General features: G+C 48.7%; 1 protein-coding gene across 1 annotated transcript in view; it reads left to right on the top strand.

Moving 5' to 3' along the window:
• Positions 1 to 23,425, top strand: part of Cracr2a (calcium release activated channel regulator 2A) — a 68,270-nt gene extending 44,845 nt beyond the window's left edge. Inside the window, exons 12-17 of the mRNA XM_021164192.3 lie at positions 1,916 to 2,048; positions 10,022 to 10,103; positions 10,188 to 10,302; positions 17,347 to 17,448; positions 19,823 to 19,899; positions 21,283 to 23,425. Of these exons, the coding sequence (XP_021019851.2) occupies positions 1,916 to 2,048; positions 10,022 to 10,103; positions 10,188 to 10,302; positions 17,347 to 17,448; positions 19,823 to 19,899; positions 21,283 to 21,367 (594 nt within the window). The 3' untranslated portion in view covers positions 21,368 to 23,425. The remainder of the gene's footprint in view (positions 1 to 1,915; positions 2,049 to 10,021; positions 10,104 to 10,187; positions 10,303 to 17,346; positions 17,449 to 19,822; positions 19,900 to 21,282) is intronic.
• The last annotated feature ends 399 nt before the right edge of the window (positions 23,426 to 23,824 follow it).

The following is a 23,824-nucleotide window of genomic DNA, read 5'->3' as shown; positions in this document are numbered from 1 at the left end:
AGGGCTCACAGTCCCAGGCGAATGGCAGGCAAGTTCTACCTCCCACCTGCCTGAATGGAAGGGTATCCTCATTTGGATTCTCTGTTGCTGTAATAAAATGTGACCAAAACCAATTGAGGCAAAGAAAGAGTTTATTTTATCTTAAAAATTCCAAGTCACCTCACATTCCCGTCTATCACTGAAAGAAGTCAGGACAGGAACTCAAGGCAGGAACCTAGGGGCAGGAACTGAAGCAGACGCCATGAAAGGATGCTGCTCACTGGCATCCTCTCCATGACTTGCCCAGTTTGCTTTTCTTTATACAACTCAGGACCACCTGTCCAGGGGTGGTACTGTCCACAGTGGACTGGGCCCTCCCATATCAATCATTAATCAAGAACTTGCCTACCGGCTACAGGCCAATCTGATGGAGGCAGTTCCTCAATGGTTCCTTCTTTCCAAGTGACCTAGCTTGTGTCAAGTTGACAAAAAACTAACTAGCACAAGAGTGGGAAAAGTCACCACCTGGCTATTCGTGGCAGATGACTATGTCAAAACTGAAGCTGAAGAGAGGTCACAGGGTCATGTACAGAGACTCAAGAGAGCCTCCATTCCACCCAGGGGTTATATCCCTGTTGGTGACTTCTCCTGGTGACACATGGACATTAGTAACTTTTTACTGTAGACTGGGTACCTATTTCAGGATAGAAACATGATTGCATCCAGTGAGACCAGGGTTACTTACTAGAACATGGGTGAATGACTCAACGGTAGCTGTATCACCAGCTAGCCCACCCCAGCATAGGTGATGGCTCCAGAATGCTCTGCTCCCAAATCGCCCTGTAGAACTTGAAGGTACCTCTGCTCCAGAGAGTTTCCTCCTCCAGACCAGTGGTCTCTGTTTAGGTAACCTCTGGAAGAAGCCTTGTGAATCTTGGAGTTTCCAATATTCCGAAGTTTCCTGAGTCTTATGAAGCTCCCTCCTGCATTCTGGAGGGGATGTTTCAAGTCAAAGGAGCTACACCATAGTGTGCAGCCCTATGAATGTCTCCTGGGTCTCTTTTGTTCTCCCTTCAGAAGACCACCTTGTGGTCCTACTTGCTTCTCTGTTGCTGTGATAAACACCATGACCAGAAGCAACTTGGGAATGGAAGGGTTTGTATAAGCTCACACGCTCACAATCATGAAGGAAAGTCAGGGAAAGAAGTCAAGGCAGGAACCAGAAAGCAGGAACTGAAGCAGAGGCTATGGGAAGAGGCTGCTTCCTGGTTAGCTCTCCATGGCTCACTCAGCCTGATTTCTTATAGCACCCAAGACCCCCTGCCCAGGAGTGACATCATTCACAGTGAACTGAGCCCTCCCAAAACAATCATTGATAAGAAAATTCCCCCACAGACTTTTTCATGGAGACATAGTCTCAATTGAGATTCCCTCTTCCCATATGCTCCTATCTATGTCCAGTTGACAAAAAACAAAAGACAAATAAACAAACAACAACAAAAAAAAACCAAACTAAACAAGAAAACCATAACAACAAGAAAATACCCCAGCACACTTGTCCTCTCTGCCCATATGGGGAATTCCACCTTCTCCCTAAGCCCTTCCTTTCTGGACGCCTGTGCCCTTCTCATTCTTATCCTTAGTGCTCTTGGAATACCACACTCCCAAGAACTGGTCACATGCCAGGCCCATTCACTCCATCAGTGAGGGCCCACCTACCTGTCCCAGAGCCCCATTAGGTATGAGTGTATGTGAAAGGCTGCCATTTCTCCTAATGGAGCCCTATGCTCCATTACCAATGCTGGCTTCATTCTGGGGCAGAAGTGGCCTTCCTGGGGCTGGGGTCTCAGTGGATCAAGGCAGTGATAGTAAAAAGCAACCTAGCAGCAGCTAGTGGCCATGCCCAACAGGTGACCAGACTGTCTTCCATCCACAGGAGGAAAGGGCCCCCTCTACCCCTGACCGGCTCTTTAAGATCGTGTTTGTGGGTGACTCTGCTGTAGGGAAGACATCCTTCCTGAGAAGACTCTGTGAGGCCCGCTTCTCCCCAGGCATGGCGGCCACTGTGGGTGAGTTCTCTCAGGGAGGTAATGAAGGGATGATGGGAGGAATGGTGGCACTGACTGCTCAGCAGAGGGCTTAGAGGAGCAAGGAAGAGCCCATCTCTCCTGACACTGCTGAGCTGCTAAGCTCATGGTGTATGGGTGGGGTGGGCTGGGAGGGGAAGGAAGGAAGTGCGTATTAGGGAGTTGAGGTTGGCAAAAGTGAGTTTAAGGTCTTTGGTCCCCTTTATGAGTCCTGATCCAGGTTTTGCTACTTCTGCCTCACTTAAAAAAAATCATATGTAAGTACTTATGTATGTATGCATGCAGACATGGATTACATGTGTTTGTGTGTGTCTCTGTGTGTGTGTGTGAAACATGCATACACATGACAACACATATAAGAAAGTCAGAAAACAACATGTGAGGGGTGGTTCTGTCCTTTCACTGTGTGGGTTTGGGGGTCAGACTCCAGTTGTCAGGCAAGTCCTTTGACCACAGATCCATCCCACCAGCCCTCTGCTCCGGTTTCAATCAACAGGGCCCTGAACCTTTGTGCTCCCCCAGATCTGATGGGAACTCCCCCAGAGCCATACCCTACCATGCCACCTATGGCATGCTCCTGCCTGCCTTGTCCTTAGGTTAGTGGACACACATGTTCCCAGCACCCTGCAAGGCTTCTTTTACCCACTGACTTGGCCTTGTCTTGTATCCCCGCTCTGTTGGGAGTCTGCAGGAATTAGCTGTAGGAACGTACTGGGTTTGGCTGCCATGAGATGACACTGGCTGAGTGTGTTCCCACTTAGGGATACTATTTTACTCAAAGAGAGGTTTATAATTGTTCCACCCAGATCTGCAAATGTCGCTGGAGTGCGTGGTGGGTTCAAGGACATGTCAACCTCTCAACTTCTACCAAGCTGACTCACTCAACAAAAGGTGGCGTGTGACTGTGCCGAGCTCCTTTAGCTGAGCTGATGAGCCAACTGCACTTGTCAATGGAGTATCTGCCGTTGTCACCTGTCTTCACATTGTGAGAAGCTTGATAGATTGAGAAACTGGGGTCCAGAGAGATGAGGAACCTTAGCATCAGTGCCGACACTCCCCAGGAGACATTGCCTAGATGGTAGCCTAACAGTGTTGCACTGTGTGCATGTAGCAACCCATGAGTGGTAGGTCCCTCTTCTGCCTTTAGAAGTGGGAAGAGGTTGGGGGCAGAACAGGCTGGGATGGTTCCGTGGGACATAAGAAATCCTCATTCTTCATCCTGACTCTAATACTGACTGGCTCTGTGATCTCAAGAGCATACAATCCCACTTTGCTCTTTGATATGTGAAAAAGAAAGGATTTGATACTTGGTCTCCTCTCCCCCCAGTGTTTCTAAGGCCTGGTCTCTGTTTAGACCATCCATACCACTGGTGTCTGACAAACTAGTTCTTCAGGACAAATGACCTAAGCCTCAGGGCCTCTCCTGGGGAGATATGGCCTTTCCCCCTCACCCTGAACTGGCTCCTCCACTGTCTTAATTAGGGTTTTACTGCTGTGAACAGACACCATGACCAAGACAAGTCATAAAAAACAACATTTAATTGGGGCTGGCTTACAGGTTCAGAGGTTCAGTCCATTATCATCAAGGTGGGGGCATGGCAGTATCCAGGCAGTCATGGCACAGGAGGAGTTGAGAGTTCTATGTCTTCATCCAAAGGCTGCTAGTGGAAGACTGACTTCCAGGCAACTAGGGTGAGGATCTTATACCCACACCCACAGTGACACACCCATTCCAACCAGGTCACACCTTCAGATGGTGCCACTCCCTGGTCCAAGGATATACAAACCATCACATCCACCATCTTTCCTTCCCATGGTCTCTTCCTACGTGCTTCAGTTCCCTGTTCCTACTGATGAGCCTTTTCTTGTGCTGTTACATCTTGTACAAGAATGCCCTGGGATTGTACTGGAAATGTACTGGGTTGCCCTCCAACTCCTGCATTACTTCACATAAAGTCGGAGGGTATCCAAGTCCAGAGCATCAGACACGAAACAGGGCAGACACTGGTTCCAAACCCAGGAGAGTCTGACCTAGCTTGCCTTTGAGAAGAATCCAGCATGCTAACCATGGAGAGGTGCCACTGTGGCTATAGGCAAGGCAGGCAGGATGGCTTTCCTGGAGGGTGCTCCAGTGTGGGTCTCACAAGTCGGGGTTCTATCATGGGCTCATGGTAACTGAGGAAATGTCTTTCGAGTCCCCAGGCACATCTCTAAGTCACATGGCTCTCTTGACAGTGGGGTCAAGTCCAGTTCCACTTTTAACCCCAGGCCTGATATAGAAGGCTCTGAGGAAGAGGAAGACTGATCCATTTGTGCTTCCCAGGAGACCACTGCACACTGTGGGAAACAGCTACACTTTAGAAGAGGCCTGTCATAGCTCAGGTTTCTGTTGCTGTGAAGAGACACCATGACCACAGCAACTCATACAAAGAAAAAAACATTTAATTGGGGTTGTGGTTCAGAGGTTTAGTTCATTACTGCCATGCCAAGAAACATGGTGGCACACAGGCAGACATGGTGCTGGACAGGAAGTTGAATTCTACATCTTAATTTGAAGGCAGCAGAAGAGACAGCTTTGAGCTTGAGTTTCTGAACCCTCAAAGCCCACCCCCACAGTGACATACTTCCTCCACCAAGGCCACACCTACTCCAACAATGTCATACCTCCTTATAGCATGCTCTCCATGGGCCAAGTATTTAAACCATGAATCTAAGGGGCCATTCCTATTCCAGCCCCACAAGGACAAACTAAAGGTCCCAACCTAGGTCCTTCCTTCACCATGGGTCCCAAACACAACAGAGTAACAACTGGGCAAGTGCTAAAGCCATTAATGTGCCTTGCTTTGTCCTGCCTACGAGCAACTCTCACACCAGCCAGCAAAATGATTTCCTTTGGGGATTATGCGACATGGAAGAGTCACAGTTTCCCAAGGCCACAGCAGCCTGACCCCAATCCAGAGCTCTGGCCAACCCCATGTCCAGAGCAGCAGGTATGATTCCACTCAGTAACAGATACGGGATTCTTCTTCTGAACTCACCTCTGTGCCTTGGGGTGGCTTTCTGGTCTCCCACTCTCCACAAGAACATGATGTGTTGACCCCTCACCTGTATGTACTATGAGGTACAACTCATGGGTCCTACCTACTCCACCTCAGGACCCCGCTTGATCCTTCCAGAGCAGCTGTTTGGGCCTCTGGGGACCTTCAAATATCAAATGACAATTTTCGTGGAACCTGGAGCTGGAAAGACCCTTGGAAATGTTCTCTTTGCATCCAGCTAGATAGTGAGGGACAGAGGCCCGCAGTCAGAGTGAGCATCAGAGAACAGACCTCCCCCCTGCAGCCAGGACTCCTGCCCAGCGCTCAGGCTCCATGTTGCTTCATAACCATCCTGGTTTGTTTTTGTTTGTTTGTTGTTTTGGTTTTCTGTTGGTTTGTTTGGTTTGTTTTGTTTTTCAAGACAGGGTTTTTCTGTGTAGCCCTGGCTGTCCTAGAACTCACTTTGTAGACCAGGCGGGCCTCGAGCTCAGAAATCTGCCTACCTCTGCCTCCCAAACTGGCATTAAAGGTGTGAGCCACGATGATAACGTCTCTATTTTACTCACAGCCTGTTCTCTCTTGACCACCCCCTTACCTTGTGCTCTGAAGCCTCTCAGGGTTCTTCTGCACCTTGTGCACATATATGTCCTGCATACCTCCTATCCTACCCTCCCTGAGTCGTGACAGCCTGGCCTGACTTCTCCAAAAAGGCTGATGTCACCTTCCTGGGACCCTTCAGCTCAATTTTAGCTCAGACCACTGCTGTAGCACTTCAGCCATCAGGACTAATCAGGTCGCACATTGAAGTATGTCTCAAGGTCATCCTTGAATGTTCCAGTAGAACTTAGAGATTGTGAACCTCCAATGTGGTTCCTTCAAACCTCCAACTCCCTCAGCATTCAAGAACTGAACCTCTAAAAGTGAAGTGGAGTGATGTCCTCAAGGTCATACCACTGGGCATTGGCATTGGCAGAGCATGGGCGTCCTTGGGCTTGCACCTTCAAAGTTCCTCATGGCCTTAACTCATTTATTCCAGGCCCCTTGGCCCCTTGCTATGCTATTTGCTTCTTCTGTTGAGCGAACTCTTGTTTTCCTGCCATGTGTCTGGATGCTGCTGTCACTGCATCCTTACCTTGTGCTATTCTTGTGCTCTCTGGCTGCACACCCAGCCTCTATGGCCTTGCTTATGTGCTTCTCCAGCTGCCTCTTTGATGCTGCAAAAAGAAATGCCCTTCAAGGCCAGTGAGGACTCCTACCATCTAACCACAACCCAGAACACATCTGTCTAGCCCTCTGTCTACCCTGCTCCCTGCAAAATGAAGACCTTGTCTATCTTCTAGCAAGCAACCAAGAAGGCAGAGATGGCTTGCTGGAGACAGCCGAGATCAGCTGCCCCCAGCAACATCCACTTGCCCTCTCTCAGTTTTCCATGCCAGCAAGAGAAAGCTCTGTTCTTGGGACTGCAGGCTCTCTGAGTGGTTTCAGGTCTGGCCCTGCCAGTGCAATCAATATCCACAGGTGGTTGCTCAAAAGTAGTGAGAACACAGGAAGGAGGGCTTCTCCAAAGGGAAGGATAGCCCTCCCTCTCATGCTTTTAACTAAGAAGAAAACCTGCCCCTGGCTCAGCAGCTAGCAGTTGTCATCTGTTTGATGGGTGCACATGGCCATGGGCTGCCTGGGCAAAGGGGAGCTCTAGGAAGCTGATGCTCCTGGTAAGGATGCTGGAAATGGAGGGAGGAGCCTCATGATAGCTGCCAGCCCAGGGATGAGAGGAACCTTGATGGCAGTTTCTCATCCATGGGGTGTGTGTGTGGCATGCATGTGTCTTCAAAGGCATGCAAATTGTAACCCTCATGGATGTCTTCAGAACACTGAAGGATGGAGACATATATAAAAGTATAGTACAAGCATTCTACTCTTTTTCTGATCCCAGATGAATCCATTCCTGTCTCTGTCCCTGTCTATGAAGCAAAGGGCCTGAGGTGAACTTTAACACGTCATGCCTCTTTCTGTAACTGCCAAGTATCTGCTGTGCCTTCCCAAGCTTCTGACCCTTGCTCTGCTCCCTGCAGTGTAAGAACCTCCTGGGTCTGCGTGAAAGGGGAAAGGGATGCCTTCAAGTTCTGCAACCAGAAGCCATAAATAATAAGGCTTTAAAAAACACCTTTGCATGCTCACAGTCAGCTATTGGATGGATCACAGGGCCCCCAATGGAGGAGCTAGAGAAAGTACCCAAGGAGCTAAAGGGAACTGCAACCCCATAGGTGGAACATTATTATGAACTAACCAGTACCCCAGAGCTCTTGACTCTAGCTGCATTTGTATCAAAAGATGGCCTAGTCGGCCATCACTGGAAAGAGAGGCCCATTGGACTTGCCAACTTTATATGTCCCAGTACAGGGGAATGCCAGGGCCAAGGGGTGGGGGACTGGGGGGGGGGAGTGTATTGGGGACTTTTTGGATAGCATTGGAAATGTAATTGAGGAAAATACCTAATTAAAAAAAAAAAGAAAAAAAAACACCTTTGCATTTGTTTAGTATTCTTAAGGCCACAGGACAGAGGACGGTCTATGAAAGGGATGTCCAACCCTTGACCAGAGATCCATGTGTGCCCTGTGATAGCTGTGAATGTGACCCAACACCAAACTGTAAACTTCTTAAAGCATTACCTCATTTTGTGTGTGAGTGTGTGTGTGTGAGTGAGTGTGTGTGTGTGTGTGTGTGTGAGAGAGAGAGAGAGAGAGAGAGACTTGTGTGTGTGTGTGCATCACATTGTATATTCCCCATTGTATTTCATGTATGTCCTGAGACAATTATTCATCTTACAGTATGACTCAGAGAAGCCATAAGGTTGGACAATCCCTAGAAGAACCTGTGTTGAGATTTTCAACTCTGACAGCTGCTGGGAATTCAGAGTGCCTGTCACTAACCTGTCCCTGCTCCTCTGGGCAGTCCAGCCTAGGAAGGGTCACATAACTGGAGAGATGATCATGAATGGTCTGATGATCAAGAGTCCTAGACCCTACTCAAGGGTGAATACTGCCTTTGTCCCGTTCTCCCACTTCCTCTCTGCTCTTTCCACTGCCTGCCAACCCCTCCCCTCCTCCCTCTGCTCCTCCTCCTCTTGTCCTCCTCTTCAAACTCCTCCTCCACACACCTTTGGGTTATTGGATAGAAATATTTTAGTATTCTTGGATACTTTAAATATGCTTTGATCCTTCGGTATATTTAAATTGGTTAGGGATGTCTTGAAAGTAGTTTCAACAAAAGAGAGTGAGAGGGTACTGGGGTCCTGCCCCGACATTTATTCAGGTACTGAGGTGGGAGCATTGGACAAAGGAGGAAGGCTGATGGCCTTTAACACTCTCTTGCTGTTCTGGGTGCCAGAAGCTGATGTCTTCTGGCAATTTAACTCTCTCTTGCTATTCTGGGGCCAAAAGCCAGATGGCTTCTGGCAATTAACTCTCTTGCTCTCCTGAGGCCAAAGGCTTATGGCTTCAGGCAATTGACACTTGCTGAGAGCAGCCTGGGATTAGGAAAAGAAACTTAGTTACTTGTGCTCTTTACTCTTTGTCTCAGGGGCCTCCAGCTGGCCAGGTGAGAGGCTTAGAATTTGTTGACTCTTCATGAGTCAGAGAAAGGGGAAAGAAAGGAAGAGAGAGAGAGAGAGAGAGAGAGAGAGAGAGAGAGAGAGAGAGAGAGAGGGAGAGAGAGAAAGAGAAGAGAAGAGAAGAGAAGAGAAGAGAAGAGAAGAGAAGAGAAGAGAAGAGAAGAAGAGAAGAAAAAGAGACCAGCAGGCACTCTCACAGACACACAGACACACACGCACACACACACACCCCGGGGTGAAGCAGAAAATGGCTACACTGAGCCTTACTTTTGCTTTCAATGTTTTTATAGCTTTTTAGACAAAGTCTTCCATATAAGAAAAAAAAATCACCCTATAGATAAAAATGTTACACAGAAGGGATTTACAGAAGAATGTAGATTATAAGGTCAAAGCAGTGTTTCATTCTATAAGCTCATTATAAGTTTAAAGCAACAGTTTCACATAGCCATGCTTTATCATGGCTCACACCCGTGACCTCATCCTTGGACCTGACCTAGAATAAATGTTGTTCTCAATCATGAATGTGTCCCGAGCCAGTTCTCTTTCCTAATGCAACTAGGTCTACTACACATGAAGCTTTACAGAGCCCTGTCTGCAGCTTTTATTCAGGGGGGGGGGGGATTAAGATCACTTGTATCCCTTTAGGAGTTCTATAAGATCATTATCAGGAATTATGAAATCATACATTTGTTTAAATAGCATTATTATATGAAAGTACATCTTCATATTGATTTCTATAGGAAATCTGCCCAATAGGGTGGGTAAACACCCAGGAAATCATCAAACTATGTAATAGAGGCAGGAAAGGCATATCAGTAATGAGAATCAATCCTTGGAAGACCGCTCTGGGGGTTTTGCCTCTCAGAGCACACCCATCAGAGCCGTGCAAAACAGTGGGCTATCTTCAGACAACTTACTTGCTTGCCTTAGCCTTTCCTAGATGACTTCTGTAAAGAGGGATAAGCTACAGAGGAGGGAGGGGTTTAACCAATGAGTCATTATCCTAACCAGGAAGTCATCCACTCACTGCATGCTGCCTTTGTGCGTGGGCCATGGCATGATTTCATCCACTGTCCTAGAGGTGCATGATGACTCAGCAGGGAGCCCACAGCAAAGACAGGCTTGGTGACGTCATTAACCCCCAAGTTCAAGACAAGACCAGCACTCCAGCCTCATGTCTCCCTGTGCAGTACTCGGTCCATTTTCCCACACGATCCCCAAGGCACTACCCAGGGACTGCTCCCTGCTGGTTCTGGACAGGGTGCCCATGACCAATGCAGGGCTCACAGGATTGCTTCCCCTTGCAGGCATCGACTACCGAGTGAAGACAGTCACTGTGGACAACGCGCAGGTGGCCTTGCAGCTGTGGGATACTGCTGGGCAGGAGAGGTGAGGAGCCGCGTCCTCAGGTCCCAGGCTAGCCCGGGGCCCCCTAAGGAAGGCACGCCTCTGACAGTGGCTCTCCCATGGCAGATATCGCTGTATCAGTCAGCAGTTCTTCAGAAAGGCCGACGGTGTGGCTGTTATGTATGACCTCACAGCCAAGCAGTCCTTCCTGTCGATCCGCCAGTGGCTCAGCAGCGTGGAGGTGAGCAGCCACTTTCCCGGAAGCTCTTGAGCTTGCCAGACTCTGCTCCTCTACACACTCCCAACTTTATCCCAGGCTTGCCTGTCCATCCACGGTTCTTCCTCCCCTTTGACCCTGATGTCTGACTTCTTCCACCCAAATCTGCCCCTCTTCAGCATCTCTCAGCTGGACCACACCCTTTCTCAGCTGCCAATCTGCATGTCTCCCATTACCGAGAAAATGAAGGAATGGGACGTAAATAGATTTAAGAGTTTCTGAGACATTTGCTTAATACAGATCATTTCCCAACATTCCTGTCCCTAAAACACTTACAGACGTGAAGAACTAGATTTTGGAATGCCACGCCTTAGGTTGTCTCTTCACAGAACTAATGGAGGAGGCAAATGAATTTTGACTTTTAACATTTGTGACGTGGTTCCTCTCCTATCATCATCATCAGAACCACCACCACCATCATCATGCCCTTCCTCCTGCTCCCTTCTTCTCCACAATCCTCCCCTCTTTCATCCTACTCCCCTTCCTCCTCCCCTCTTTCAGCCTGCTCCCCTTCCTCCCAATCTACTTTATGTGATGTTGGCAGCACCAGAGGACACTCTACTGATGATCTAATCCAGTGGAGCTTTTAGACTGCGGTCCTTGGAGCCTAGAGTCACGCTGACATTTCCTAGAAAGTGGGGCAGGGCAGGGAAAGGTTCCATGCTCACAATTCAGGGCTCTGCATTCTCCTTTCTCCGTCCTGGCTGCCTAGCATTTTCCAGCTCTATACATGGGAGGTCTGCATACAATGTTGTTAGACAACAGGGATTCCCTTGAAAGTACTCAGCCCAGTATAACCTCGTGTAACCCATCACATCTCATGATGAAGAAGCTGAGCTGGCAACTTCTCCAAAACCTTTCTCTCCTACCCTAGCCTCAGACTTCCATACACGCATATCCAAGTTGGGCTGTGAGCTGGGAAGTCCTAATGTCTGGTACTGATGTCTGTGAGGGAGACAAACACGGGACTGTGCTCTGCTGTCACTGGGGGGGGGGGGGTGTCAATAGTCCCTAGGGACCCCAGAGAGCTGGGATCTCTTCAGAGAGACGAGATCAAGCTGAGTGTAGTGAGCAGGAAGAAATCTGACAAGGAATCATTGCAGACTTAGCATGCGTTTGAGCCTTCTTCCTACAACCGTGTGCGGAGCCCTTGTGTGCCTCTTCCTGGTAGAAGGGGTTGTCAGCAGGCACCTCAGAGGACCCTTGACTCACCCATGGGCTTCGACACCAGGCTGAGGTGGTAAATTGTACATCGCTAACTTGGGATCATCTAAGAGTCGGTAATTTGTAGTTTGAGGCTTATCTTTTAAAACAAGTTTGACAGGAGGAGCTGACGAGCTCTTAAGGAACCCCACGTGACCCAGCCTGAGCTTTGGGCTCACCTGAACAGTTGATGGCAAGGCCCTCCCTATAGAGGAACCATTCCAGGGCCTGGAAATGCAAAAAGCATGGGAATCTCCCGGGGGTCTTATTCATAGGCAGACCACTTGAGGTTGCAGGCATAAGAAACTAGATTTCAGCTTTCTCCCAGCTTCACAGGGAGAACACTGCTGCTATTACACCCTCAAAATAGCCAGGCTTTGAGTCATTTGCAGAGCACCCCAGACCCCTCACCAAGACACTGCTGAACACGGGCCATGTGCCTGAGAGACTGGCCTAAGGAAAAGCATCCAGTTCGTGGCTCAGGGTTCAGGGACAAGTGTAGGAGTCTGTGCCAAATGGTTGCCAGTGCATTGAAGGTGTGGAAAAGAAGAATCACAGATGTAATTATTCCCCCATTCTTGAAAAGCTAAGTCATTCTGCCTTGGCAACCAGCAATCAGAGGTGTCAGGTGATAGATTAAAACTTGACACCTAATTTGATCTGAGGGGAACTGAAAATAATAAGTACTTTATATTTGTGGAGAACCTTATTTTTTTCAAAGAGCTCAGAGCACTTTGCCAACTCCCTTGCCTGAAGAAGGAGGGCGGGGGGAGCTCTAATAACAGTCTTCAGGGCTTGAAGCCTTGTTATTAACTGAATGGTGGCCAGCTGTTCCCAGTGCTGCCCCCCCCCCCCAGTCCACCTGAAGCCTGGAGAACAAGGCCTTAAATTGCTATGTTTGCCATGAATGGGAAAGATGTGGTTCAGAAGAGCTGGGGGAGGGAACAGGTGCTCGGGATAAAGAGGCTCGGCTCCCTGCAAAGGAAGTTCTTACCCTCTCAGCTCAGCCACTTCCTCCTCCTGACACTTGGGCCAACATTTCACTGAAGGATAGAGTCCTGTACTACTGGCCCCATGCAAAAGCTGCAGGGCATAGCACTGGACTTCTAGGGGACCCATGTCAGAGCAGCAATGTGCGAATGAGAGTATATAAGGACTCGTCCAGCTTGAAGGAAATCAGAGGCCTGTCACATAAGAGACCAGCTGGAGAATTACTCTCTGGCTCTTATATTATGGCCAAGATATCTAAAGAAACTGTAGGTGGAGAAAAGCTCACTTAGTCCACAGTTCCAGAGGACTGAGGGTATGGTGCCAGGGCTGGCTGGGCTCTGGCAGGACCCTCTTGGTTTATTACTCTATGGTGGGTATCATCATGGTGGAAGGCGGAGAATCATGGTGGGACAAAGAGAAGTGGAAGGGCCTGGCTTGCTCACTTTATGACAACTCTCTTACAAGAACTAAGCCAAAGCCAGGTAGTACTTGAGAGGCAGAGGCAGGTGGTTCTCTGTGAGTTTGAGGCCAGCCTGGTCTACAGAATGAGTTCAGACAAGGCTACCCAGAGAAACCCTGTCTCAAAAAGACTAATAATAATGATAACAACAACAACACTACCAACAACAACGACTAACCAGGGACTCTCAAGAATTACCTCACTCCCTTCTAAGTGATCTGAAACCTCCTGCTAGGCCCCATTTCTCCTACCTTCATCCTATTGAGAAGAGAGAGAGTCCTTGGGGGTCAGTCTCAAACAAAGAACAGGAGTGACTGCGTGGTGAGGTGGCTCTGTCCTCGCCACTCCTGTCCTGCCTCACCCTCCTAGCTCTCCCTGTACCAAGGCAGCTCCAGGATGCCTGCAGGCCTTTTATAAATATGCTTGAGCTTGGCTGAGCCATAGTCCATGATGGCTGGACTGTGAGACTCAGGAAGTCAAAGGCATCCATCCTTCCTGCCACCTCTGCATCCCCGGCCCACTTGCTAGCTTACCACCCCTGGGAGAATGGACCTAACTATTCCAATTTGGAGAAGAAACCTGTTGGGGATGACACATGCCACATTAAGGCCATGACAAACTAGACATTGAAGGTCCCTGAGAGTCTTCATCAGGCAGAGGACAACAGACCTAGATACAGAAATGTGTGGGCTGGTGTGTCTCCCAGGTCCAGGCTGTAAATCTCCAATGTCTATTCTGTTTATTGAACTTCATATTTAGTTTTTGTTTTTTAATCGTCCAGTTAGAACCATGTAAGTAGGCCTATATATTGAGGAAGTAAAAAAGAAATGGATGGAAAGGTGAATCCATATAGATCAAGCTTGAGAGGCCCAGCTAGAACCCTGGGACATTCTGCTTGTCTTCATGTGCCCCATGCTACATCTGCTAATGCATAGGTGAATTTGTCGCTTTTCCAGACCTTCTTGCTCCAGCCTCAAAGTAGAACGATTCTTCAACCATAGAGGTTCTGGCCCACTCTCTCTCCCTTCCTGGTTGCAGGCAAAATCTCAGTCTGTGATCTTTGTCCTTCGTGACAATGTACAGCAGGGAGCAAAAAATAGCAGTTTGATTTTTCCCCCCACATTCCAAGCTGAACTTGAAGTGCTGGCAGTTTAAAATGAACTATACAAATAAGTCTTGTTTTGACTCATCGTCCAGGGGGGTGGATAAATATGGAAACCCTCAAGATATAATTTTGCAGTCATTTTTTCTTAGCATAACGGCATGCTTTAATGTGCTGAGGAAAAAAAATATTTTCTGGCTTCAGAGAAACAGTGTTCTCCCAGCTAAGTGCTTCTTCATGCCTCCAGCAAACAGATATTCACACATACACATTCACACATGTGCACATGCGCATGCACCCACATGCACACTCGTGCACGCACGCACGCACACACACACACACACACACACCAGCTCAACCCAGCAGCTGTGCACCCTGGACTGAGTGACAGTCCTCTGCTGAGCTGACAGCTCTTATTCTGTAAAGTTAGAGACGGGTGATCTTAAATTTCAACAAATTTATCTTCCATTGCACTCAAATATGGGGAAAGGCAACCGTGGCAATCAAAAGTGTAGAGAGATTTCTCTGTTAGAACGTTCTAGAACAGAGGCTTTTCAGAAAGCCTGTTTTAAAGATCAGAGAAGAGCAACTCAGAGAATGGGAGCTACTAGAAGAATCATCCAGAGGGAAGGTAGCAGTGCCCAGTCTCCTAGGGGCAGATTGGGTGCCTGACCAGTGAGCTAAGGCCTATCAAACTGGCCTGTGGTGCTATTCTGACATTCTCGAGCATTATCAACAGCAGAGGATCCATTATACATGCTCATCCAAGACTCCCAGGCTTAGCAGAAGTACACATCTTTCAAAAGGAGGTATCCTGCTGGAGGCATAACATAGTGGCAAAGTCCTAGCCCTGCATGGGAAAGACCCTGTGTTCCATTTTCCAGCACCAAAATAACGATAAATTTGAAACACTGTGGAAAGTGTTGCCACATCCAATAGGTAATTATGTGTCTCTTTGTACCGAGTAGTACCAGACAGGCAGAAAACCTAGTTAGAAATAACGAAGGCATAAACCTCAGGCAGGTAGTTCAGGAGTCAGGGATGATCCCAACACAGACATCCAAAGCCAAGCCTCCTCATGACTCTGTGGGTGACAAGGACTTGTCACAGTTAGCACACCCCCTGGCCTTGTGTAGTCTCATTTGTCTTGGAGCTGGGCCTTGTTCTTCATCTTCAGAGCAGCCCACAGAGGGAAAGCAAGCTATCCAGAGTGTCTGTGCAACAGATGAGCAAGCAAAAGATGGAAATGGGATGCAGCTGGGCACTTGACTATTTCTCTGCACTTTCCAAACTCACCCCTTTCTCTCTCTAGGAATGGCTCTCAAGGAAGTTTGCCCTTCTCCCCCAGAGCAGTGTGCCCTTTGATCTGCTGAGAGTACATATCAGGCTTGAGACGTGGGCCCCACCCATCCTACTCAGACACTCAGTGTCGATGGACATCCCCTTTGTGAGGCAGAGAGTTGCTGCCATAACCCATTCCACCGACTGATAAAACCGGAGTCGGTGTTCTGTCCCAAGATTCCAGCACTGATGCTCATATTTTCAGAGTTTCCATGTCAAGAAAATCCCACAGACCTTAGTCATTCCTCACACATAAGTCTACAAATATATCTTTCTCGTGTGCTCTAAACAGCAAGTCTTTTGGCCCAGTTCCCTGCATCCTCCTCTCTCCTTCCTTTTCTGAGGAAAGCTCTTTGCATAAGTATTCTGTTGCCGGAGCTGTCACAGGATGGATTGGGGCATTCCCATTAACTAACACTCAGCTAATAGGGATACCAGCAGCCTGTATTTGCTGTTAACTGGGTTTCTCACTTTGGAATAAGTGAACGATGGTACAATTTACTTATCAACTACCCATGTGATTTAATTTATTCTGGTGGGTCAGAAGACAGGAGACATCATTGTGAACATAAATTACTCTCTTCCCAGCGGGTGCCATTTTTAGAGTGTTCTATTTATAGTAACGTTCTGAGGAGCATGTTCCTAGAAATGTGAGTCTGGACAAAAAGGTCAGAGAATGATGGACCCGTGTGCTAAGTGGCCTTCATCTCTCTCACTTTGTGGCCAGATGTTCCTCTGTGGCCCCCTGAGCCTGGCATCCCCATTTAGCAAATGAGAATTACTTTCCCCTACGGAGCTGCAGTAAAAACAAATGTGTGGATTAAGGACACATGGAGGATTTCATTTCAGAGGTAATTGCATTTAAACTTTAAAACAGGTGTTCTGATCAGAAGGACTTTGGCCATTTGCCTGAGATGCTGGGACAAAGCAGTGGGACATTGTGGTGACGCCGTAACTTAGGCTTATAAGTGTCGACTATTCCACAGCCCCTCTGTTCAGCAAAACGCTCAGCTCCAGTGAATAACTATTCGTTACCAAATTATGATTAAAAGCCCCTAATTAAATATTCCACAAAGTAAAAATAACAACCTCCTTAAACGTGAATGCTACCATACTTACTGCATGGCTGTGAGTCTCAGGACCGTTGTTCTGCCGTTGAGTACGTACACATTAGCAAACCTTTTTTCAGATAGGGTAGAGTCCCCAGGATATGGTGGATATCCTACACCCACCATAAGAGATCATGTGGTTGTCACCTTGCATGAAGTCATCACTTCTGGCCAGAGAAGTAGAGCTGCCACGGCGCATAGCTCTTCCTTAAGCTGGGCCTTCTTGGGAGTCCAAGTGACATGAGTCTCCACAGCGCTTGCCCCCAATTAGGCTCACAGCAGCCACTTAGGAGCTCTTTGGCCCAGTCCCATGGCTCAGATTCAGATGCCCCCCCCCCCCACAACCTCCGGGAGCTCACATGTCACAGAAGCTCAAGATACCATTTCTCATCCAAGGAGCCAGAGAGCCCCTCTAGCCTCCGCTGACTGGTATCTGAGGTTTAGACTGGCTCTGGTCACTTAGCAAGGCTTTCAGTGGTACTGAAAGCCATGGGAAGAATGCACAGTCCCTTGGGGTCCACAGCCCTCTTGGTGTCCTTACTGTCCATAGCCCTGCCAGCTCCTCTTCAGCACAGGTGGGAAATCAATGGGCTTTCTACAAGAGCCAAAGAGGGTGGAGAAAGGGCCATTGCATGGGTGGGGGTGGGGTGGAACAGAGATGGACTCTGCAGTGACAGGGATCTTACCCTCATTACTGGGCTAACTCTCACATGAGCCTGGATCTTTCCAGGCAGCCCTGTGAGGCAACTATCTGGCTTCATCCAGGTGGGCTTCTCTCAGTGGAGGGATGATCTGTTCTGCAGGAAGCTGTGGGAGACCGAATTCCTGTTCTGCTGCTGGGCAATAAACTTGACAATGAGAAGGAGCGGGAAGTGCCCCGGGGTCTGGGAGAGCAACTCGCCAAGGTAAAAAGCCCAAATTTCTCTCTTTCAAGACAGGGTGGGAACCCCCAGCATTCAGGAGTAAGCCCAAGAGTTCCTTGGTGGGAACTTATGGAAGCCCTGTTGAAGGGAGGCAGTTGCACAGATGGGTGTCTTGGCATCTTGGGTCTGGGGCGTGTACAACTGCACAGAGAGGTGCAGATGTGGGACCGGGCTGCTTGGGGAGCACCAGGCAGGAAACCTGTCCTAAAGCCTCTTGTGTGGAGCGTGGGATTCCAAGTCCTGAGAAAGCAGGTGAGTTCTCCTTCTAATCATGCTCTGATTCTGAAATGTCACTATCTGTATCTCCGCTTGATCCCCTTTGAGGATGGGAACCTCACCATCCACCAGGCAGCAGTGTGGACCACTCTGCCGCAGAATGTTTTTGATAGAAGATGGAGCCTCAATGCTGAGGCCTGGGAAACAAACAAAAACAAAAACAAAAAAACCTCAAGAGGCTGAGGAAAGTCTGAAAGGCATTAATTAGCCTTTGGGCTCATGAACAGGACTAGCAGGGCCCAACAGAAACTGGGGGTGGGGCAGATCAGGGGGTGGGGCAGATCAGGGGGCGGGGCAGATCAGAGGGCGGGGCAGATCAGGGCTCATCCTTGACTCCCTTCTCACCTCCGGTTCTGTGGGTCCTTGAGCCTGGGCGGTAGGGCGCCCAGCAGCCCTGTGGCTTATGATTCCTGAACTTCATAGTCAAAACAGGACTTAACCTCAGAGCCTGAAGATAGCAGAGATGGTAGAAGCCAAAGGAGAAGGACAATGAAGGCCTGACTGAGCAGACACGTGCGCAATTCTGAAACCCAGATGCTTTGAATATAGGAGGGTTGGTTGGTTGTTGGATTTGTTTTGTTTTTTTATTCCAGCGAACAGAAAATCTGACTGGAACTGACATGAGGCTACTTAATGGGCTTTATCTCACTTCTAATGACTATCCAAACGTCCCACTGAAGAGATATTAATATGTTTGATTATAGGGTGCTGTCGCAGACCTACTGAGGGCGTTATGCAATATTTAGTATATATGTATATTACTCTCTTAAAATTAAAAACTTTGGATTTCCAAATGCATCTAGATGAAAACATTTCAGCTGAAGAATGTAGACTTGGATCATCATCATCCAATTTTTTCTTATGTTCTCTGTCTCATTTTTTTTAATTCTATTGTTGCATTGTGACAGGTCTCATATATCTCAGGCTGACCTTGAACTCTGATCTTTCTGCTTCTACCTTCAAATATTGAGCTTACAGATATGCGCCACCACTTGCTATTTACACGGTGCTAGGCATCATACTTAGGGCTTCATATCTACTAAGCAAGGAATCTACCAAATCTATCCCCTAATCTATTTTTTTTCAATTGTTAAAAAACAAATGTGGAGACAGGCACAGAATGATTCATTCCAAGTATGTCAGTGGTAGGGCAAGCACTTGATGCTGAGAGTCGTGTCTTCCAGGTTCTGGGCGTTTCTTATTACATCTCCATCCTTGAAGTGGCTCCTCTTAAATCACCCCCCCCCCTCCAGAGTCAGTGTTGGACAGAAAGAAGACAGTAAGGTGTAAACCATGTGGGGTCAGGGACATAGGCCAGAGCTGGGCCTCTGGGTGTGAATAAAGAGAGCTGAGTTAGAAGCTGCTGTTTTCAAAACCTCCTGAGCTGCAGTCTTCAGTGTGCACACTCAGCCAGCCCTAGTCACCATAGACACCAACCTCCAAAGAGCGTCCAAACCAGAGCTCGATTCTATTAGCACTGTTGCTGTAAGTAAGCAACTTATTAACAGAAGTGATCGATGGGCCTGGAGTCTCCCACGTCCCAGCACCACCTCTGCCCTAAGTGATGAGTTGCCTTATAACCCTCTGCTCATCGCTGGGCGGCCAGAGTACAACCTTACTAGAGCTCCAAGACCTCTCTGCCCAAGGTCCACAGAAGAGCAATGTCCTGTAACAGCGGCTTTAGGAGAGCCCTGCTCTTTGTTAAGTGCCAGACCTCAGCAGACCTGCCACACAGCCTCTCTCGACTCAGTTTCCCTGCCTGGAAAGTGGTAACAGTGTTGCCTACCCTGGCCTTTCTACCTGCTTCAAAGGCTGATGTGAACCTGAAACAATCCGAGTACATTCTTGACAGAGCTTCAAGAGAGTGTAAATCACAAGACCACAGTAGGTGGTCACAGCAGTGCTTTAGCTTGCTCATAGCTACATAGAGAACTAGCATCCTTTAAAGAGGAAGAAACCGGCATGGTCAGGAGAGGAGATGAAGGCTAAAGGTTGAAACAGACGACTCTCTCCTCAGCTTCCTCTGGTTGCCCAGCTCTTCCTGGTTCCCTCACATACCCTCTCTGCTCTATGATTGCAGGAGAACAATTTGATCTTCTATGAATGCAGCGCCTGTTCAGGTCACAACGCCCAAGAGTCCCTGCTCCACCTGGCCAGGTAGGAAAGTCATTCAATGAGTAAAACATGCTGAGCCCGTGTGCAGTCAACCAGTGACGCCCACCCACCATCCCCAGCCTCCATTCGGGCCACATAGGGGCCTCTTGCCTTCCTGAGCCCCCTGAGTACAGAGGCAGAGCGAGGACTTTATGGGGGAAACTTGGGGCCAAAGCCAGCCTTCTGAAACAGTAGTTGGGGGAGAAAAAGTGTCCTTTCCTGTCATCTACTGCAGTCCCCTTCCATCTCAGAAGCTGCCATTTGCCCAGAAAATGCACCTTCAAAGTGTCCCATCAGAAGTTGTTTTGTGGGAGAGGTTGCAAGGGCAGAGGGTGGATATGAAGGGATGGGGAGATGAGCGGTTAAGGGTGCATGATGTGAAATTCACAAAGAATCAATCAAACAGTTTAAAACAAAGTACTAAAAAGAAAAGTTCCCCCTTAGCACTGGCTGATATCACAGTGGGATTCGTTGTGGGCCATGGGAGCAAGTGGTGTTTACAAATGTGGGCCCTTGGGGTGGAGAGTGAGGAAGCAGAGAAGAGTGAGACTGGGAGAGAGGGAAGCACAAAGGGCAGCCACACAAAAGCAGGAGCAGTGCTGACAAAACCAGTTATATAGACTCAGTCCCCAAGAGCCTGCCTACAGCCAAAACTAGGCAAACCAAACCACACCAGGAGCCTTTCCAATACTCAAGCTCCTGTCCATCCATCCATCCAACAAGTACCGAAGGGTGCCCATGTTCCACCCAGCACTCGTACTGGGGCATCTGAGACCCGTCTCTGCCCATGGACTCACCGACAGCATTGGAAACATAGGAAAATCAGTCACTCCTTCCCTGCCTGCTAACAGCTTGTGAACATCAAAGGAGGACACAGGAGGCAAAAGTGTCAGGGAAGCACAGAGCAGGGACAAGACCTTTCCTGTTTCTGTCACTGCTCACCTTCTATGTTTAACCTGGAGCTGTGGCCATGGGTGCCGTCCTTCTGCAGAGCTGACAACCAGCCAGGACCACTTGCTGAGCTTCAGATATGTGCTGGTCACAGTGGTGGTTGCAGAGTCACCAGGATAAAGACTCAGACTCAGTCCTTAAGCAAATGCATGTGACCCTGCATGACGGAGTCACAGAGAGAGGGACCAGAGTACTATTAGGCATAGAAGTTTGCCAAGATGGTCTAGGGTAGCATCCAAGCAGAGGTGTCTCCAAGAGTCCATGGTGACTGAGCTATCTGTCCTCACAATTAGTCATGCATCTGTGTTGTCAGAGGATGACACTAAACACTGGTGCTCTGGGGCAGGCTGCTGGTCCACAGGGCAAGCCCCCAGCTTAGCCATTTCTCTGTTGCTGACACAGGCTCTTCTTTTCCCCTCATCCCTCACTGTCTAGGTTACTCAAGGAGCAAGAGGACACAGTGAGAAAGGACACCATTCAGGTTGGCCCCCCTGCGAAGAAGAAATCCTGTTGTGGCTGACAGTAGTCTCCCACCCCCAGCCAGCCTGCCCATGCCCATGGTCACCTTCAGCCAGCAGCCCTTCAAAGCCCAAGGTCACGTGGTTGCTTGAATCAGCACTTGGGCTCCTATGCAGCAACACCTGGCAAGGCCCACTCTGGCTTGCCCTTGTTGGCGACTTGCCTCCCCTAATGGAAGGAAGCACCTAAAGCCAGGAAGGCTGCTTTTTCTGTATCTTGAAATCTGTTCCCCTTTCTCTTCTACACCCCAATACCCACTCCTTTCCACCCCCCCTCCAATGTGGTTTTCTGAAAGAAAGGAGCAGATGGGCTTTTCCAGAAAAGTCACCACGTGCCTTCTCCACCTCCCTTCTCCTCTCTCCATGCCCTCAGGAGGCTCTGTGCTGTGGTTGCCATGGCAACTGTGCAGGGGCAACTTGCTGCTTCTTGAAGGCCAAAGATGTACCATTTGGGTGATGCTGGGGTGGCCTGTCTTGCTTTGGCCCCTGTTCTCCAGAAACCAGAGAGCTGCTTTCAGCACATGGGTCATGGACCTTGAGACACTTGAATGTCTGCTCCAGCTCTGGGGGCTGTCTGCTTCTCCCTGAGTTTCCGAATCACAAGCTTCACCAGCCTCTCCCAGCTAACAATTCACTCACTGGATCTGCACCCGTGGGTCTCTTCAGTGTGCTTCCGAATGACCCTGCAGCCCTGGCTCCACGGTGAACCATGGATGACGGCTCCACAGCTGGAGTCACACAACACACATACTTCCTACTTAACTTTGAAAAGGACAAACAAAAGGGGAAGCCATCTATGGCTAAAGATAGTGGCCATTTCTGAAGGGTCTAAATAAGATGTATGCTGCATATAAAAACCACTTTCTAAGGGTTTCTCCAAATACCTCTTTGGAAAAATCACATCTGATCATTGACAGGGTAGATTGACAGGCGTGTGTGTGGAGGGGAGTGGTGTCCAACACTAAGTCTGTAATTATTGGCTTCATTTATTTCATTTTCTTTTATTCCAGGAGATTATACTGTTTTTTTTAATGGAGCTGTGATTTTGTGGGTGCTTGAGAAGTGAGCTGCCTCTAGCTGCTGACTTCAGCAGAGGGCGCTAGGCTTCAGGGAATGACCTGAACCCTGCAGGGGTCCATTCCTTGCTTCTGGTCAGCACTAAATGTCTGGGTGCTAGAAAATACATCCTTGTCCTAGATGGGAGGTAGGATAGAAAGATCACACAGGGTGCTTTTCACAAGTGATTGTCATTCCGCAGACACTGTCTTCTTCAGCACAAGAGTCAGGCACCAGCCCGAGGGAAGGTGGGTGACCCACACCCACCAAGTGAGGTTCACTGAGAGGACAGAATCTTAAGGACAAGCTCCACATGGCCAAGTAAGCGAGGAGAAACAGCAAGCTAGAGTTCCTAGACATGTTGTACAGCCTCTTCCCCAGACCCCTCAAAGAACAAGAGCCCCACAGTCATCAGGCACATGACTGTGCCTGATTTTGGAAGGCTGCATGGAAGGAAGCACATGACTGCTTTCAGAAGGCTTTTCTCCTTTTCTGATGTAACATTTGCAGGGACCAAAGAGCCGGTGGCAAATGCTTAACAGAACCCATACCCAAGTGCCTCGAGAAGGTCCATAATGGCCACAGGCTGGCTTCCACCCCAGACCCCTACCCCCATCAGTTAAAGGTGGGGTGGGTTCTTTGATGGTTGACAGCTCTTTGCTTGTGATGACTTTGATGACATACTCATTTTTCTCACAAGCTGGCCCCACATCTCAGGCTCAGATCTTTCCCTAGGGTAAGGACAATGGTGGTGGTTATATTTGTGGATTGGGGCATGCAGAAGAAACACGAGAGCCACTCAGAAGTGGTACTCACTGTGTGTGTATGTGTGTGTGCGTGTGCGTGTGTGTGTGTGTGTAGGGCAGGTACAAGGTAGGACGGCCACGAACAGTGTGGCCAGCTCCTCTGGTTCTGGCCAGACAGAGATGGAACTGTAATACATAGAGCAAGCAGTCTCTACTGGGATCCTCTGGGCCCCCAGATGCCTTTGTGCTCAGCACTCAGTCCAAACTAAGGATATCATTCTTTTTTTAATTAGATATTTTCTTTATTTACATTTCAAATGCTATTCCCTTTCCTAGTTTCCCCTCCAAAAACCCCCTACCCCTCCCCTCTCCCCCTGGTTCCCAACCCACCCACTCCCACTTCCTGGCCTTGGCATTCCCCTACACTGGGGCATTGAGCCTTCATAAGACCAAGGGCCTCTCCTCCCATTGATGACTGACTAGGCCATTCTCTGCTACATATGCAACTAGAGCCATGAGTCCCTCCATGTGTTTTCTTTGGTTGGTGGTTTAGTACCAGGGAGCTCTGAGGCTACTGGTTAGTTTATATTGTCGTTCCTCCTAGGGGGCTGCAAACCCCTTCAGCTCCTTGGGTACTTTCTCTAGCTCCTTCATTGG

Source organism: Mus caroli, unplaced genomic scaffold, assembly GCF_978045245.1.
Source record: "Mus caroli unplaced genomic scaffold, Mus_caroli_1 scaffold_7, whole genome shotgun sequence".
In the NCBI taxonomy this organism is placed as follows: Eukaryota; Metazoa; Chordata; class Mammalia; order Rodentia; family Muridae; genus Mus; species Mus caroli.
The sequence above is the reverse complement of the archived record's forward strand: the minus strand, read 5'-3'. Positions and strand labels throughout refer to the sequence as shown.